Genomic DNA, 15,191 nt, shown 5'->3' with positions numbered 1-15,191 from the left:
ATAGGAGGTGGCACCAAGCTGCCAAGGAGAAAGCTGACATGAGACAAGGGCCACCTCAATCCCATCAGCCTTCGGTACAGCATGAGCAGCCAACCATATCCCATGATACTTGCCTTCAGGTGGCACCTAGAAAAGGCTCGAGAATAGGTTAAAAAAAAGGTCATGTGTAGACACCCAGAGGACGCAGTGTCAAGAAAGAGTACGGTGACTCTGTAGCTTTTGGATTTCACTATAGTTAATTGGAATGTGCACTGACATGATACTGTTATTGATGGAGTTTAGAGTTATTCTGTGGTGTTCCCGTTTTCACTCAGATGACGCATGGGCATATTGGGGCAAAGAGGACTGATATGTTGTCAGGTGGAAGGATGGGAAATGGTTTGAGGGAATATCTCTTTATTTAAAAGTGGGGGAGAAAGAGATATGCTGCAGTGTCACAGGAGGCCTTTGTTCCACAAAAGGAAAGACTTCAGTGTTGACATATGCTGTGATGCCTCTTGCAGTAATTGCTTCATCCTGTGGTGCTGCACCCCCTCCATAATAAAGACATACAAAAGTATTCTTATAGGGAATGCCATACCTGCTGCTGAGAAGACCTGACTGTGAGCAGGGGGTGGTCTAAAATCAGCTGATGGTCTGACCCTGTAAAAAGCAGTCAGAAGTGTGAGTGTCTGTCGACAGAATGGCAAAAAAGATCACTTTTAAAATAGTTTCCTAACTGTAGAAATCTGTATTCAAAGATCTCCAGACTCTTCTGTGTTAGGAACTCCTCACTTACATCTTGATCAGTTGATCCTTGTAGCTGTTGCACCTCATAGAACTCAGTGTAACTCACTCTCTCCCCATTGACGCCAATGGAAATAAAAATCGGGAGAGATGTAAAATCAGCTGCCAACTCGGTATCACCTGTTTTACACGATGGCACAAAGTCAAGATCCCCCACAATGCAGCAGCACCCAGGAAACTCAGAGCTGCTTCACCACAGGCTCTCACTTTGATGTATTCAAATGAGGTGAGTGGCGATGCGGTGGGCAGAATCGCAATGGTGTGGCGAAAATCTCTCATGTTCCTCCTAGTGATTGAAGTGAGAGCAGTTATTGGCAGGAGAAGAGGGAACAGGTTTCCCACCTCCCTGTTTAGACTGAGAACAATGTGGCGATATCCAAATGTGAGAAAGAAAATTGGAGAGGCCTAGGGAAAAACAGATAAATATTAATACCCAATAGCAAATTCTACAGTAGTGAAACAGCAATTCGTTTCAAAACACACTTGTAGTCTGAGGCCAAAAAGTAGTAGCAAATGCCACCACCGCTTCACTCGTTGCTAATGCCATGTTAGAAAATCAATTTGTAGATTTTTCTTGCAATAATGACAGCACGGTTCACTGCAAATTAGTGAGAACAGGATTAATATTGGCTAACATCCGGAAGGCAATTTAGTGCCCCAAAAGTGTGGTGTATGAAATGATACAATGAACTCCGTACTGTGAGCCAGTGACCTGGTCAGTCTTTAATAGCTTCCAGAAGTGAAGATACAAAGGTGAAGTTCAGGTTATATACCAGGCCCAGCACGAGTGTACCTATGACCCTAGGACCTCCGACGATAGTGCCCCCTGTTGGTGGGCAGACCTTATGTACATATATTACATCATTTCCCCCCCCCCCCCAGTTCTTGGCACAAGTCCAAATTACAAGTTCAGACGGTCCAGAGCCCTTCGCTCCCTGGTTGACCGTCTCAGTACAATTACAGTGCTGTCCGAGTCTCTCACGACTTGGGACTGGGTGTTGACCACAGTGGGTTCTTCTGATGGCTGGACATGAGTTGGTTGGTCGTCTCAGCTCGCGGTGTCTTCTTCCAACTGTTCCGATTCGTCAGTGTGTCGTCGCTTGATTTGATCAATGTGTTTCCTGCACATCTGCCCATTCTTGAGCTTAACCATATACACCCGGTTACCCTCCTTATCCGTTAACATTGCCCGGAAGTCACTTGGGCCCTTGACCATGGTTAAGTACATACACTGGATCACTTACAGATATGTCGCGTTACAGATATGTCGCGGTCGTGATGCCACTGCTGGCGTTGACATCGGGTTTCGACATGATCGTTAAGTTCAGGATGGATTAGAGAGAGCCTGGTTTTGAGGCCTTTCTTCATCAATAGTTCCGCAGGCGGAACCCCGGTGAGCGTGTGTGGCCTTGTCCTGTAACTGAGCAGTATGCGTGACGCTGTCTGCAAGGAACCGTGAGTTATGCATTTCAGGCTCTGCTTGATGGTTTGAACTGTCCGCTCTGCTTCACCATTGGACGCGAGTTTGAACGGGGCTGACCTCATGTGTTTTATGCCGTTGCGTTTCATGAACTCTTGAAACTACAGGCTCGTGAAACACAATCCGTTGTCGCTGACAACGATGTCTGGCAGACATGGCTCTCAGGTTCTCAATGGTGGCAGTGGAAGTGCTGGATGACATGAACACACATTCTATCCATTTGGAGTATGGATCCACCATCACAAAAAACATTTTACCAAGGAAGGGGCTCGCAAAGTCGATGTGGATTCTAGACCACAGTTTGGATGGCCATGACCACAGACTGAACAGAGCTTCCTTTGGGGCATTGCTTAACTGCATGCAAGTGCTGCGCTGATGCACGCATGAATCTAAGTCCAAGTCAATGCCAGGCCACCAAACATGGGACCTGGCGATGACCTTCATCATGACAATACTGGGATGCATACTATGTAACTCCCATACAAATCTCGCCCTGCCTTTCTTGGGCATTACAATACGATTACCTCATAGTAAACAGTCGGACTGGATGGAAAGCTCATCTTTGCGATGGCTGTACGGTTTGGTTTCATCACCCATTTCCTTGGGGATGGTCAACCAGTCCCCATTAAGAACAGAATGTTTTACAACCGATAGGGTCGGATCCTGGCTGGTCCAGGTCTTAACTTGTTGAGCAGTTACAGGCGATCCTTCACTCTCAAAGGCATCCATGACCATGAGTAGCTCTGCGGGAATTGGCGTTTCCACCTCTGGTGTGGGCAACGGTAACCGGCTCAATGCATCAGCGCAGTTGTCGGTGTCTGGTCTATGGCGAATGACATAATCATAGGCAGATAATGTCAGTGCCCATCTCTGGATGCGGGACGACGTGTTGGTACTGATACCTTTATGTTCCGAGAACAATGATATAAGCGGCTTGTGATCGGTTTCCAGCTCGAAGTGAAGCCCAAACAGGAACTGGTGCATTTTTTTTACCCCATAAATACATGCTAAAGCCTCTTTCTCTACCATGCCATTGGCTCTTTCCGCCTTCGACAGGCTTTGAGACACGTATGCAACTGGTTGTAGTTTGCCTGACTCATTGGCTTGCTGGAGCACGCAGCCGACCCCATAGGACGACGCATCACAGGTCAAAACTAGACGCTTGCATGGGTCATACAATAACAGTAGCTTGTAACAGTAACAGTGGGAACACAACAGATTTCTAGCCTTCTGAAAGACTATGTCTTGAAGTTCACTCCACACCCAGTCATCTCCTTTCCTGAGCAACTTGTGCAAAGGCTCTAATACTGAGCTCAATTTGGGTAAGAAGTTACCGAAGTAGTTGAGAAGACCCAGGAACAAACGCAGCTCCGTCATATTCTGGGGCCTGGGCGCATTTTTGATAGCCTCTGTTTTCGTGTCTGTAGGCCTGATTGCGTCTGCAGCAATCTTTCGTCCAAGGAATTTGACCTCTGGTGTCATGAAAACGTACTTCGAACATTTTAGCCTGAATCCCACTTTGTCCAGACGACGCACAACCTCTTCCAGATTGTGTAGGTGCTCGTCGGTGTCACGATCTGTGACTAGGATGTCATTTTGGAATACCATGGTCCTGGGGACGGATTTCAATAGGCTCGCCATGTTTCTCTGAAATATGGCTGCCGCCGAACGAATGCCAAAAGGGCACTTGTTGTAAATAAACAGTCCTTTGTGCATGTTGATGCACGTAAGTTTCTTTGATGATTCAACCAGCTCCTGTGTCATGTAGGCCGACATTAGATTCAATTTGATGAATGATTTCCCCCCGGCTAGCGTTGCAAACAGGTCATCAGCTTTCGGTAGTGGGTACTGATCTTGTTTCGAAACTCGGTTGATCGTGACCTTGTAGTCTCCACAAATCCTGACCGTGCTGTCGCTCTTTTTAACACCGGAACAATGGGGCTGGCCCATTCATTAAATTCAACTGGTGAGATGACCCCCTCGCGTTGTAGCCTGTCCAATTTGAGCTCGATCTTTTCTCTCATCATGTGCGGGACAACCCTGGCTTTGTGATAGATGGGCCTTGCGTCTGGGCCTAGGTGAATCTGCACCTTGGCTCCCTTGAAGCTGCCAATTCCCGGTTCAAACAGTGAGGGAAATTTGCTCAGCACTTGAGCACACAAATCATCATCCGCTGATGACAAAGCTTTGATATCGTACCATTTCCATTTTATTTTCTCAAGCCAACTCCTGCTGAATAACGATGGGCCGTTGCCCGGGATAATCCATAACTGTAGATCATGAACCGCTCCCTTGTACGACACTCTTACTGCTGCACTACCGATCACTGGTATGAGCTCTTTGGTGTAGGTACGCAATTTCGCATTTATCGGACTCAGCTTGGGTCTCTTTGCCTTGGTCTCCCACAGCTTTTCGAAAGTCCTCTGGCTCATTATCAATTGACTCGCACCCGTGTCTAATTCCATGGATACCGGCACGCCGTTTAATTTTACCTCCATCATTATCGGTTGGCTCTTTGTTAGTAATTTTACCTCCATCATTATCGGTTAGCTCTTTGTTAGGAACGCATGTATGCTATACACTTCCTCCTCGTAGCCCTCAAATGCCTCGGGCTGCATCGTCACATCCACGCTGAATTGATCATCATCCACGTGGTGTGTCGCAGCTTGCTTGCTCTGCTGCGGACACGTCCGCTGAAGATGCCCAGTCTTCGCACACCCTCTGCATACATACTGCCTGAAGCAGCACTGATGGGGTCGGTGATTGCCTCCGGATCGCCAACACGTTGAGCTCAGATTTGCGCCCGATGGCGGGCTTTGAGCGTCTCCCGGTCTTGCAGACGCGGTCGAGTAGGCCCTGCCATGTGCAGCTCTGCCGGCCGTTGATACAATTTTGTACACAGTACTTGCCGTGGAGTTCCTGTTTTGTCGCGATATCTGCTTCGTGCTTTTCTGCGTGGACATGCAAGCCTGGGCGATGGTGATGACCTGGCTGAGGTCCAGCATCTCCGCAGCCAGAAGCTTACTTAAGATCACCTTGTGGTTGACCCCGATCACAAAAAAGTCACGCAGCATGTCTTCCAATGCAGGCCCAAATTTGAAAGGCCCTGCAAGACGTTTCAGGTCGGCAACAAATGCCGCTACGTCCTGGCCTTCTGGACGAACGTGCGTATAGAAGCGATATCTGGATATGAGGATTCCTTCCGTGGGTTTAAGGTGTTCCAGAAATAGAGCACACCGTTCTTTAGGAAGAGTGGGTGAGAGCAGATTCTTGATGAGTGCATAGATTGTGGGGCCACAGACGGTGAGAAGAACTGCCCTGCGCTTCTCTGCATCCTAGTCTTTGTTTAGGTCGTTTGCTACGAAATATTGGTCAAGACGATCCGTGAAATCTCCCCAATCCTCTCCCTCATTGAATCTCTCGAGAATTCCAACAGTACTCGATCGTGCTGTGCTCGCCATACTTTTGCGTGGGTTCATATTCGCCTCATCGCCAGTTGTGGTGTACGAAATGATACAATGAACTCCGTACTGTGAGCCAGTGACCAGGTGTAAACTGGTCAGTCTTTAATGGCTTCCAGAAGTGAAGATACAAAGGTGAAATTCAGATTATATACCAGGCCCAGCATGAGTGTACCTATGACCCGTGGACCTCCGACGGTAGTGCCCCCTGTTGGTGGGCAAACCTTATGTACATACATTACAAAAAGCAAACTTAAACACGTCCTAATGGCAGCGTATTAATCATCAATGAAAGCTCCCTGAACTGGTGGGGAGTGGGGGGAGGTCAGTTGCTGATCTGACTTCCAAACGGGCTGAAGCCAAGAGATATATTGGGCCAGATATTTTCTGGCTGCCCTTCATGCAGGATTGGAGGTGTGTTGGCAGTGAAAGCTGAAATAAATCGGAGCGGATCAGGAACCTGCCTCTTGGTGCCTTTTACTCGGGTGTGTTTGCCAGCGCAGCAGCGACCCGAACAGCAGAGGGGGCCGACCTAACTTTGATAATTATTAGTTTGTTGTCAGATTCTTAAATGTCCTTTTAACCCTACCTTTGGAATTTCACTGCAGGACCATGGAAATCACACAACTCGGGAACCACGTCTGTCAACCTGAGGCAGAATCTCAAGTGGCCATTGATGCAACTCATTACTGCACAGCATGGAAAGCACAATAAATACTCCCACCTGACACCTGGTTACTTTCCTAAGGCAGATGCTGTTTGCTGAGTGCATTGTCAGCAAGATTTAGGTTTCTACAGTTTGGAAGCGTTTTCAACAAATTCGGGAACCACTGTCACCTCATTGCTACAACATTCCTCAGAATCGGACCAAGATGAGCCCCAACACAAGTAGCAGCAGGCACACCAGTAGCAGCAACAACAACAGCACCAACTTTCTCCTCAACGCCCTGATGCTCCACAGGGCAGAGGGCATCAGCGCAGGGCTGCATTGCACCGGCGACGATATCCCCCACACAGGGTATACAGGCAGAGGATGAGCTTCCTCAACATGACTGAGCAGCAGTGCCACAGGAGGTTCCAGCTATAACGCCAGGTCAGCGCAGACATTTGCAGCTCACTGGTGCAAGAACTGCAGCCCAGAGGAACGGGTGGACATGCCTTGCCAGTGGCCGTCAAATTCACCATCGTCCTCAACTTCTTCACCTCAGGCTCCTTCCAGGGATCTGCAGCAGACATTTGCGGCACCTCACAGTCGGCACCCACAGGTGCATCATACAGGTCACCTGTTTGACAAGTCAGCCAATTATATCAACTTTGTCACTGATGACGCCAGTGTTGTTGAGCAGGCGCTCGACTGTGCCATTCTGGCTGGCTTCCCACGGATCCAGGATCATCGACTGCACACATGGGCACCCCATCATCACCCAGGAGTCTTTGCCAACTGCAAGGGCTTCCATTCCCTCACTGTGCAGCTCATCTGCAACCATAGGAAGATCATCATGCATGTGTGTGCCAAATTCCCTGGCAGCTGCCATGGCTCTTTCGTCCTTTGCCAATCCAGCCTCTCTTTGCACCTCCAAACAGACTTTCCGGCTGGCTGCTTGGAGACAAAGGCTAATCACTGAACACGTGGCTCATGACACCCTTGAGGAGGCCAAGTACTGAGGCCAAGGAGAGATACAATGAAAGCCACATTTCCACCAAATGTGTCATAGAGCAAACAATAAGCATGCTGAAAATGCGCTTCAGGTGCCTTGACAGATCTGGAGGAGCCCTTCAATGCACACCAGCCAGGGTCTCCAGAATCACTGTCATTCCCTGCATGCTGCACAACATAGCGCAGCGGTGAGGATTAACGCTGCATGAGAAGCAAGGTTCTGAGCGCACAACTTCTCCTTCAGAGGAGGAGCATCAGCTAGAAGACAAAGAGGAGAACTTGTGGTCCAGATCCCACCAGCACCCAAGTACATTGCTGCCCAGGTGGCCAGGGATGGGCTCGTCATGGCCATAATTACTTAACCTCAGGCATTAGACCCACATGGTTTCCATATGGTTTCCATATGCTGCAGCAGGTTCCCACCACCCCACAGCAACACCATACAGCATCATTGCAATGACCAAGGCATTCCTTTCACACTGACCACCATTTCTGGAGGTAACGTTATGTCTCACCATTCACTCCAACTCACTAAGCCACTTCCAAAGTTGCAGACAAAATTGACCATGACCGGAAAGTTTTGAAGATAAATAGTTTTATCTGTGACATAAGAGTAACATAAGAACATAAGAACATAAGAACTAGGAGCAGGAGTAGGCCTTACGGCCCATCGAGCCTGCTCCGCCATTTAATACGATCATGGCTAATCCGATCATGGACTCAGGTCCACTTCCCTGCCCACGCTCCATAACCCCTTATTCCCATTGTTTAAGAAACTGTCTATTTCTGTCTTAAATTTATTCAATGTCCCAGCTTCCACAGCTCTCTAAGGCAGCGAATTCCACAGATCCACAACCCTCTATGAGAGAAAAAATTTCTCCTCATCTGTTTTAAATGGGCGGCCCCTTATTCTAAGATCATGCCCTCTAGTTCTAGTCTCGCCTATCAGTGGAAACACCCTCTCTGCATCCACCTTGTCAAGCCCCCTCATAATTTTATACATTTCGATAAGATCATCTTTCATTCTTCTGAATTCCAATGAGTAGAGGCTCAACCTACTCAACCTTTCCTCATAAGTCAACCCCTCATCTCTGGAATCAACCTAGTGAACCTTCTCTGAACTGCCTCCAAAGCAAGTATATCCTTTCGTAAATATGGAAACCAAAACTGCACACAGTATTCCAGGTGTGGCCTCACCAATACTCTGTACAACTGTAGCAAGACTTCCCTGCTTTTATATTCCATCCCCTTTGCAATAAAGGCCATGATTCCATTGGCTTCCTGGTCACTTGCTGTACCTGCATACTAATGGAAGCTTAACACAAACAGTTATTAAAACACAAATGTTTACCCTTGTGCTTCTTTCTCTTACACATACTTCTACAAGATGCAGCCCCTGTGGCTTCAACAGAGATAGAGGCAGGCTGCTCACTTCCCTGCTGCGACTGTAGACAATTTTGGCAGATGTCCTCTGGGTTTTGGAGCCTGCGATGGCCCCGCCAAAGTCTGCTCCTCCTGCGACTGTGCAGGGGCAGACTCAGCCATCATGATCCCAGGAGGCATGTGGGGCTCTGACTGAGGGATGCAATGGGGAAGAATGTTACAGCTTTTAGAGGAGCCTCCACTACCATGTCCCCTCTCACCATCATCACTCTCATGGACCACCCACACTTCCATGCTAGCAAAGAGCTGGAGAGCACCTTGCTGCACAGCAGTGGGGCCATGAGGACCCAGGTCTGCATTGACATCCCTCCTAGAGAGGAGATCTATGAGCCTCTAACATCTATTCTCCATAGATAGCATGTGCTCATGTGAGTGTCGCATTAGCTGCTCCTTCCTTTTCATGGAAGAGCCTACAGTCGCCATTGCCTACGACATTGTGGTGCTCATATTGGAGATGGACTCCTCCATTCTCTGCACATTTGCAGACATCGCGGTCACAAAACCTGTCAAGAGCTCTCTGCACTTCTTGCTGCGCCTCCAGGATCGGCCTCTTTCTGGATGGCCCCGAGGCTCAGCGTCTACATGCAGCTGAGCAGAGCTGGGGGAGTCCTGCACCCTCCGGTGAGGAGTCTTCCCTGCTGTCCGTGTCTCCACCTTCTGCTCTTGATCATTTGTGACTTGTGCCACACCAGATGATAACAATACTCTATCTCGCGTGGGACCCACCAAGGTGTACGTAGCTACGCTGGTGCTGGGTGCACTTGAGTCTGCTATCGGTGCACCCTCAGAGGCTGGTGGCTCCTCTGAAGAGTCGTCTTCCTATTACTCCTGGACAGTGAGGGGGGAGGGGGGGCTCTTGATGTACCTGTGGGAGAGTAAAGAGATGATTTAGAAATGTCATATCAAGAATGGGTAACGCTACCATTATGCACATGATGAACATTCACTGGCTGCTGACCATATGAGTGGCTGCTGTACGCCATGTAGCTTTCTGAGATGTAATTCTGTCACCAGGTGGCTGAGATATCCCCCTCTCTCTGTCTTCCACCGCCAGCTGCTCTGCAACTTCTGAGACCTCCAGGGCGACCTCCTCTACTGCAGTTAATGTGGCCAATGATGGAGGGCCACCTCTGGTTCTCACCCTCTCCCTCTTATTGTGAGCTCTCTTCTCCTGCAAGGAGGGTAAGAAGAGATGCTTGAGCGAGAGTGATGGAATAAGTGTTAGGAATGGATGAGTTACATCTGTAGAGGTGACTATGAGGGAGTGGGATACCAATGTCAAATGGCCTCCTTGTGTGGTATTACTTGGTATGATTGCATTAGGATGAGGATGAGGGTGAGTGTGAGGGGTGGTTAGTCAGATGGGGATGTGATAATGTAGATAGAGAGAGAGGGATGGGTGAGTATGCAAGCTAAATTGGTGTGATTAATGATGTGCAGGAATAGGCTTGGGAAGGCAGAGTGATGGGGATGTGATGACAGGCACAGCAGGATGAAGTTGAGTGTGGCTTTGCACTCACCTTTCCAGATCTAATGAGATAATTGAAGCATTTCGAGCACTGCATCCAAGTCCTCCTGACCACATCCTCTGGTGTTGACCTCCTCAGCGATCTCCAGCCAGGTTCGTTTGGTTTGCTGGGAGGTCTCTTGCACCCATCAGAAGGGAAGAGGATCTCCCTGCAAGCTCTCACTCCCTCCACAAGAATAAAACCCAGTGACTAAAGGGAGTCAAGGATTGCTGGATCCAGGATGTAAGTGCCTTTCCACTTACCTGGTGGATCCAGCTTACCTACTTCACCAACCACCACCCCCCCCCCCACGATAGGACACCTCTCTACCCTTCCTATCTCCCCCCCACCGACCTCCCCCACGAGGCCTCTGATCTCCCCCAAAAGGCCCCTGATCACCCCCCTCATCCTTCACCACAAAGTCTATCTCACCTCTGAATCAGAGAGTTGAGCCAGAGACATGAGCACAAAAATCTAGGCTGACACTCCAGTGCAGCACTAAGAGAGTCTTTTGGATGAGACATTAAACCGAGGCCTCGTCTGCCCTCTGGGTGGACGTAAAAGATCACAAGGCACTATTTCAAAGAAGAGCAGGGGAGTTATCCCCGTTGTCCTAACCAATATTTATCCCTCAATCAACATCACTGAGACAGATTATCTGGTCATTATCACATTGCTGTTTGTGGGAGCTTGCTGTGCGCAATTTGGCTGCTACATTTCCTACATTACAACAATGACTACACTCCAAAAGTACTTAATTGGCTGTAAAGAGCTTTGAGACGTCCACTAGTTGTGAAAGGCGCTATGTAGATGCAAGTCTTTATTTATTTATTTATTTTGCATTTCCCCCATCCCCCCCCCCCACACCTACCCCACAGCATCCAATCTCTCCAGCCTCCAATCTCTCCGGCTTCTGATCCCTCCCTCCCTCCTCTCCACTCCCCAGCTGCGGCCTGGTGTCGAAGACCTACCCGCCCACCAGCTTCTCAATCTGGCTGGCTACGGCCCGGAAACAGACAGAAAAAATGTTAATCAGGTCCTGCTATTATATTCGGCAAGGCCTTAGGGAAACACGTTCTTCTGTATTTCCCGACCTCAATCCAGCACCCGTTCTCCCTCTCCACCTCTCAATAAAAATCCAGCCTTAAGAATTCAACTATGTGACTATTTATTGAGATAAGAAAAGGCCATTCTGTCCAGAAGAACATAAGAACATAAGAACATAAGAAATAGGAGCAGGAGTAGGCCATTTGGCCCCTCGAGCCTGCTTGGCCATTCAATAAGATCATAGCTGATCTGATCATGGACTCAGCTCCACTTCCCTGTCCACTCCCCATAACCCTTTACTCCCTTATCGCTCAAAAATCTGTCTATCTCCGCCTTAAATATATTCAATGACCCAGCCTCCACAGGGGCAGAGAATTCCATAGATTTACAACCCTCTGAGAGAAGAAATTCATCCTCATCTCAGATTTAAATGGGCGGCCCCTTATTCAAAGACTATGTCTCCTAGTTTTAGTTTCCCCTATGAGTGGAAACATCCTCTGTGCATACACCTTGTCAAGCCCCCTCATTATCTTGTATGTTTCAATAAGATCACCTCTCATTCTTCTGAATTCCAATGAGTAGAGGCCCAACTTACTCACCCTATCTTCATAAGTCAACCCCCTCATCTCTGGACTCAACCTAGTGAACCATCAAGGCTCATCATTCTAGGAGATTACTGCTTCCATTATGGCAAGCAATTGTATTCCTATATAATCCTAATGTTTTTGCCCTATTTCCTTGCTCGTTAGATTATTCAAAATATTTATCATTCTATGCTAAAAAAAAAAGCTGTTCTTGATACCTGTTGTATTTATTTATTACTGATTTCCATTTATATTCTCAGGTCCTACTTTCTTGTTGGTATTTTAATATACCAATGCACTCAACCATGAGATCAGGTACATAGGACACAAATGGGATTTATTTAGGTATTAACTTGCAGTTATCAACCCTGATCATATGCAACAAAGCTTAATTTTACATCAGGCATGAGATTAAAAGTTATATATGGAAAGGTGACTTTACAGAACATAAACACTGTGTTGAGAATTTCCCTGTGGATTCTCCCAATCGACCACCATAACTTCAGCTGACATCCCAGAAATACCACATAAACAAGGTTTCTGCCAAAACTATGGCGGCTCACCTTTCAAGGAAATTCCTGGCATGTATTCTCAAGTAGCTCCTGATCCACAAATTCTCATAAATCTCACTGAAAATTTGGAAGTTGTGAGATTGTGCAATCACATGTTTAATAATCAAGGATGCATGACTGCCTGGTGACTCTTTTCTTAGTGAATCTATCAACAGGGACATGTAGAATCTCATTGGCTTCCACATGATTGAGGTCACATATATGATTATGGAATTAATGTCACTGGTGGGAAAAATAACATTTCTCGCCTGTAAATATAGGTTAGATACAAAGATAAGAACTTACAAATATATGAACCATTTCAATAAATTTATGTCAAAGTAAAAGGGTATCACTTACTGTGAAGAGGACAGTATTATTTGGAGGCGGCTGTTGGTAATGACTTACCTTTTCAATTCAGCAATAAGCAGAGCTGTACAGGGGATTCCCAATGTCATCAGTGAAATATTATTGATTGCTGGCTTCACAAATGCAAGACACGTGGCGACACCAGATAAAATGCCAACAGCAGCCTTAAATCGGCACCTAGGACAAGAACCAGCTATTAAAAACGGGCTCTTCTCCACTTGAGAGTAAACTCAGTCTAGTCACAGATATCTCCCTCTCGCCATTACCCTGTTTATTCTTTGCCACTGGATTCTTGATAACATGACTAGTTTTATTATTATGTTCTGACTGCCTGACCACAAATATTTGCCAGTGACACAAGGCTGCCTTGTATAATTTTGCCCTGTAGCCCTCACCATTACTCAGATATTATTGGCCCACAATAATAAAAAAGAGTCCTATGCAGAGCTTATGAGGAGTGAGAATAGATGTATTCAAATATTATAAACAAATATAAACAGATACACGCAAATGCTCATGTAAGGTTAAAGAACACCATTTCCAAATATATGAAATGTGGTATGATGTAAACTGAAAGCAAACGTAGTTCTGGGAACATCGGAGCCAAATCATGTGTTCAGAGATTTTGATACAAGTATATACATGGAACATGCCTTTTGTCCAGGTTCTAGAACTGGAAACTACACAGAGGAACTGGATAAAAATATAAATCCCTTTAGGCACCAACACTATGGCCTAGAAATTAGATAAGGCCTGAAGATGGGCAGGGTCATCGCCCAGTGCTATTTGCCTGTGCCCGTTCTAAGTAGTCCAGGCAGCACCAAAATTCATGCTGCCTGCTCATTTACATGATTGCAGCACTGATCTCAGCACTAAACGCGATGCTGATTGGCTTAACACTCAACAGCGGGGCCAATATCGGGTGCAGTCTACTGGCCAATAAAGTTTGGCCGAGGATCTCTCCGCTGCTTTGTTGCAGAAAATCTCATTGTCAGGTGAAAGGAAGCCATGGCCCAAAAGCCGAGAAAAAGAGTGAAATGATTTTCTGATGCAGCACTTGAGGCCTTGGTCCTCTGGGGGTCCAACAATGTCGGGACATCCTATACCCGCATAGGGGCAAGAGGCCTTCAAGGTTGACCACAAGAAGAAACTGGGAGGAGATCACTCAATCTGTCACTGTGGTGACTGTTGGCCCCAGGACCTGGAACAAGTGCCAGAAAATGTTTAATGATCTCACACGGCGGATCAAGGTGAGTGAATGCATCAGCAAATGCCATATCCCACCATCTACAACAGAAGCCTCACACACTGATCAATGCACCACATCTCCATCACTCACCTACCAACAACCTCTAGCTATCACCACTCCTAATCACAATCACAGCTTCATTTCATCCTCACACCCACATCTTGCACCTTGCATGCATTGCCAGCTATTCAACCATGGCAGGCACATCACCCAAATATATTGCACCACATTCACTGACACACGTCCCTTTCTCTTGCAGGAAAAGGTGGCACACAACTGGAGCGAGTAGCTGCAGACGGGAGGCAGCCAAACAAGACTTGAGAACATGGAGCTGGAGAAAGCAGTGCTGGACATCATTGGAGGGGCTGTGGCAGAGTCTGTGGTGAGTGGAAAAGTGGAAAGCATTGCTGATGATGACAGTATGCAAATTTCTAATCCTTCTTCTCACATCTCACTTCCTCCTCATCGCACAATCTCTGCTCAGTTATAAGCTGCTGATGGTGTTTCCACTCCCCTCACCACAACCCGACCCTTGTGCCTTTCTGTTTTCAGACTGCAACCTGGCCAGCCTGTCCCTGAAGTTGTGGAGGAGAATGATGGAGGAGAGGAAGAAGACACACCATCATTGCATCTGACACTCGCAGACACCAGCTCAGGAAATGGCACCGTGTGGACTTTAGAGGGCAGTATCAAGGCAGGATCTGCATAAGGAGAGTCACTGGGCATGAGTGGGCTGCAGTCAGGCCAGGGGGAAAGGGTAGCCCGGATGCCAGCTCCCCGCAGGGCGAGTTCGCGCAAGAGTTCTGCTCCACAGGACCCAGATGATGATCACGATGGGAAGGCCTTCAGAAGAAGGGTGATGGCCATGCACACAGAATGCTAGAATGCAATGGCAAGCCTGGCAGAGAGCCTCTTATCAGTGACAAGGAGCACGGAGGAGTCCAGCTCCAACATTGCAGGGGGTTTTGTGCAGTTTTCTGCCCATGATTATGAAGATAGAAATGATGGGCAATTCCATGAGAGACCTTGTGGACCCAAAGATGATACTGAGTGTGA

At 47.5% G+C, this 15,191-nt stretch overlaps 1 protein-coding gene across 1 annotated transcript in view; it reads right to left on the bottom strand.

The window, feature by feature from the left end:
* Nucleotides 1-15,191, bottom strand: part of acer2 (alkaline ceramidase 2) — a 104,410-nt gene that overhangs the window by 43,415 nt on the left and 45,804 nt on the right. Inside the window, exon 4 of the mRNA XM_070856712.1 lies at nucleotides 12,926-13,063. Coding sequence (XP_070712813.1) covers nucleotides 12,926-13,063 — 138 coding nt within the window. The remainder of the gene's footprint in view (nucleotides 1-12,925; nucleotides 13,064-15,191) is intronic.

Source organism: Pristiophorus japonicus, chromosome 1, assembly GCF_044704955.1.
Source record: "Pristiophorus japonicus isolate sPriJap1 chromosome 1, sPriJap1.hap1, whole genome shotgun sequence".
In the NCBI taxonomy this organism is placed as follows: domain Eukaryota; kingdom Metazoa; phylum Chordata; class Chondrichthyes; family Pristiophoridae; genus Pristiophorus; species Pristiophorus japonicus.
Note: the sequence above shows the minus strand (reverse complement) of the source record. Positions and strands in the feature narration are given on the sequence as shown.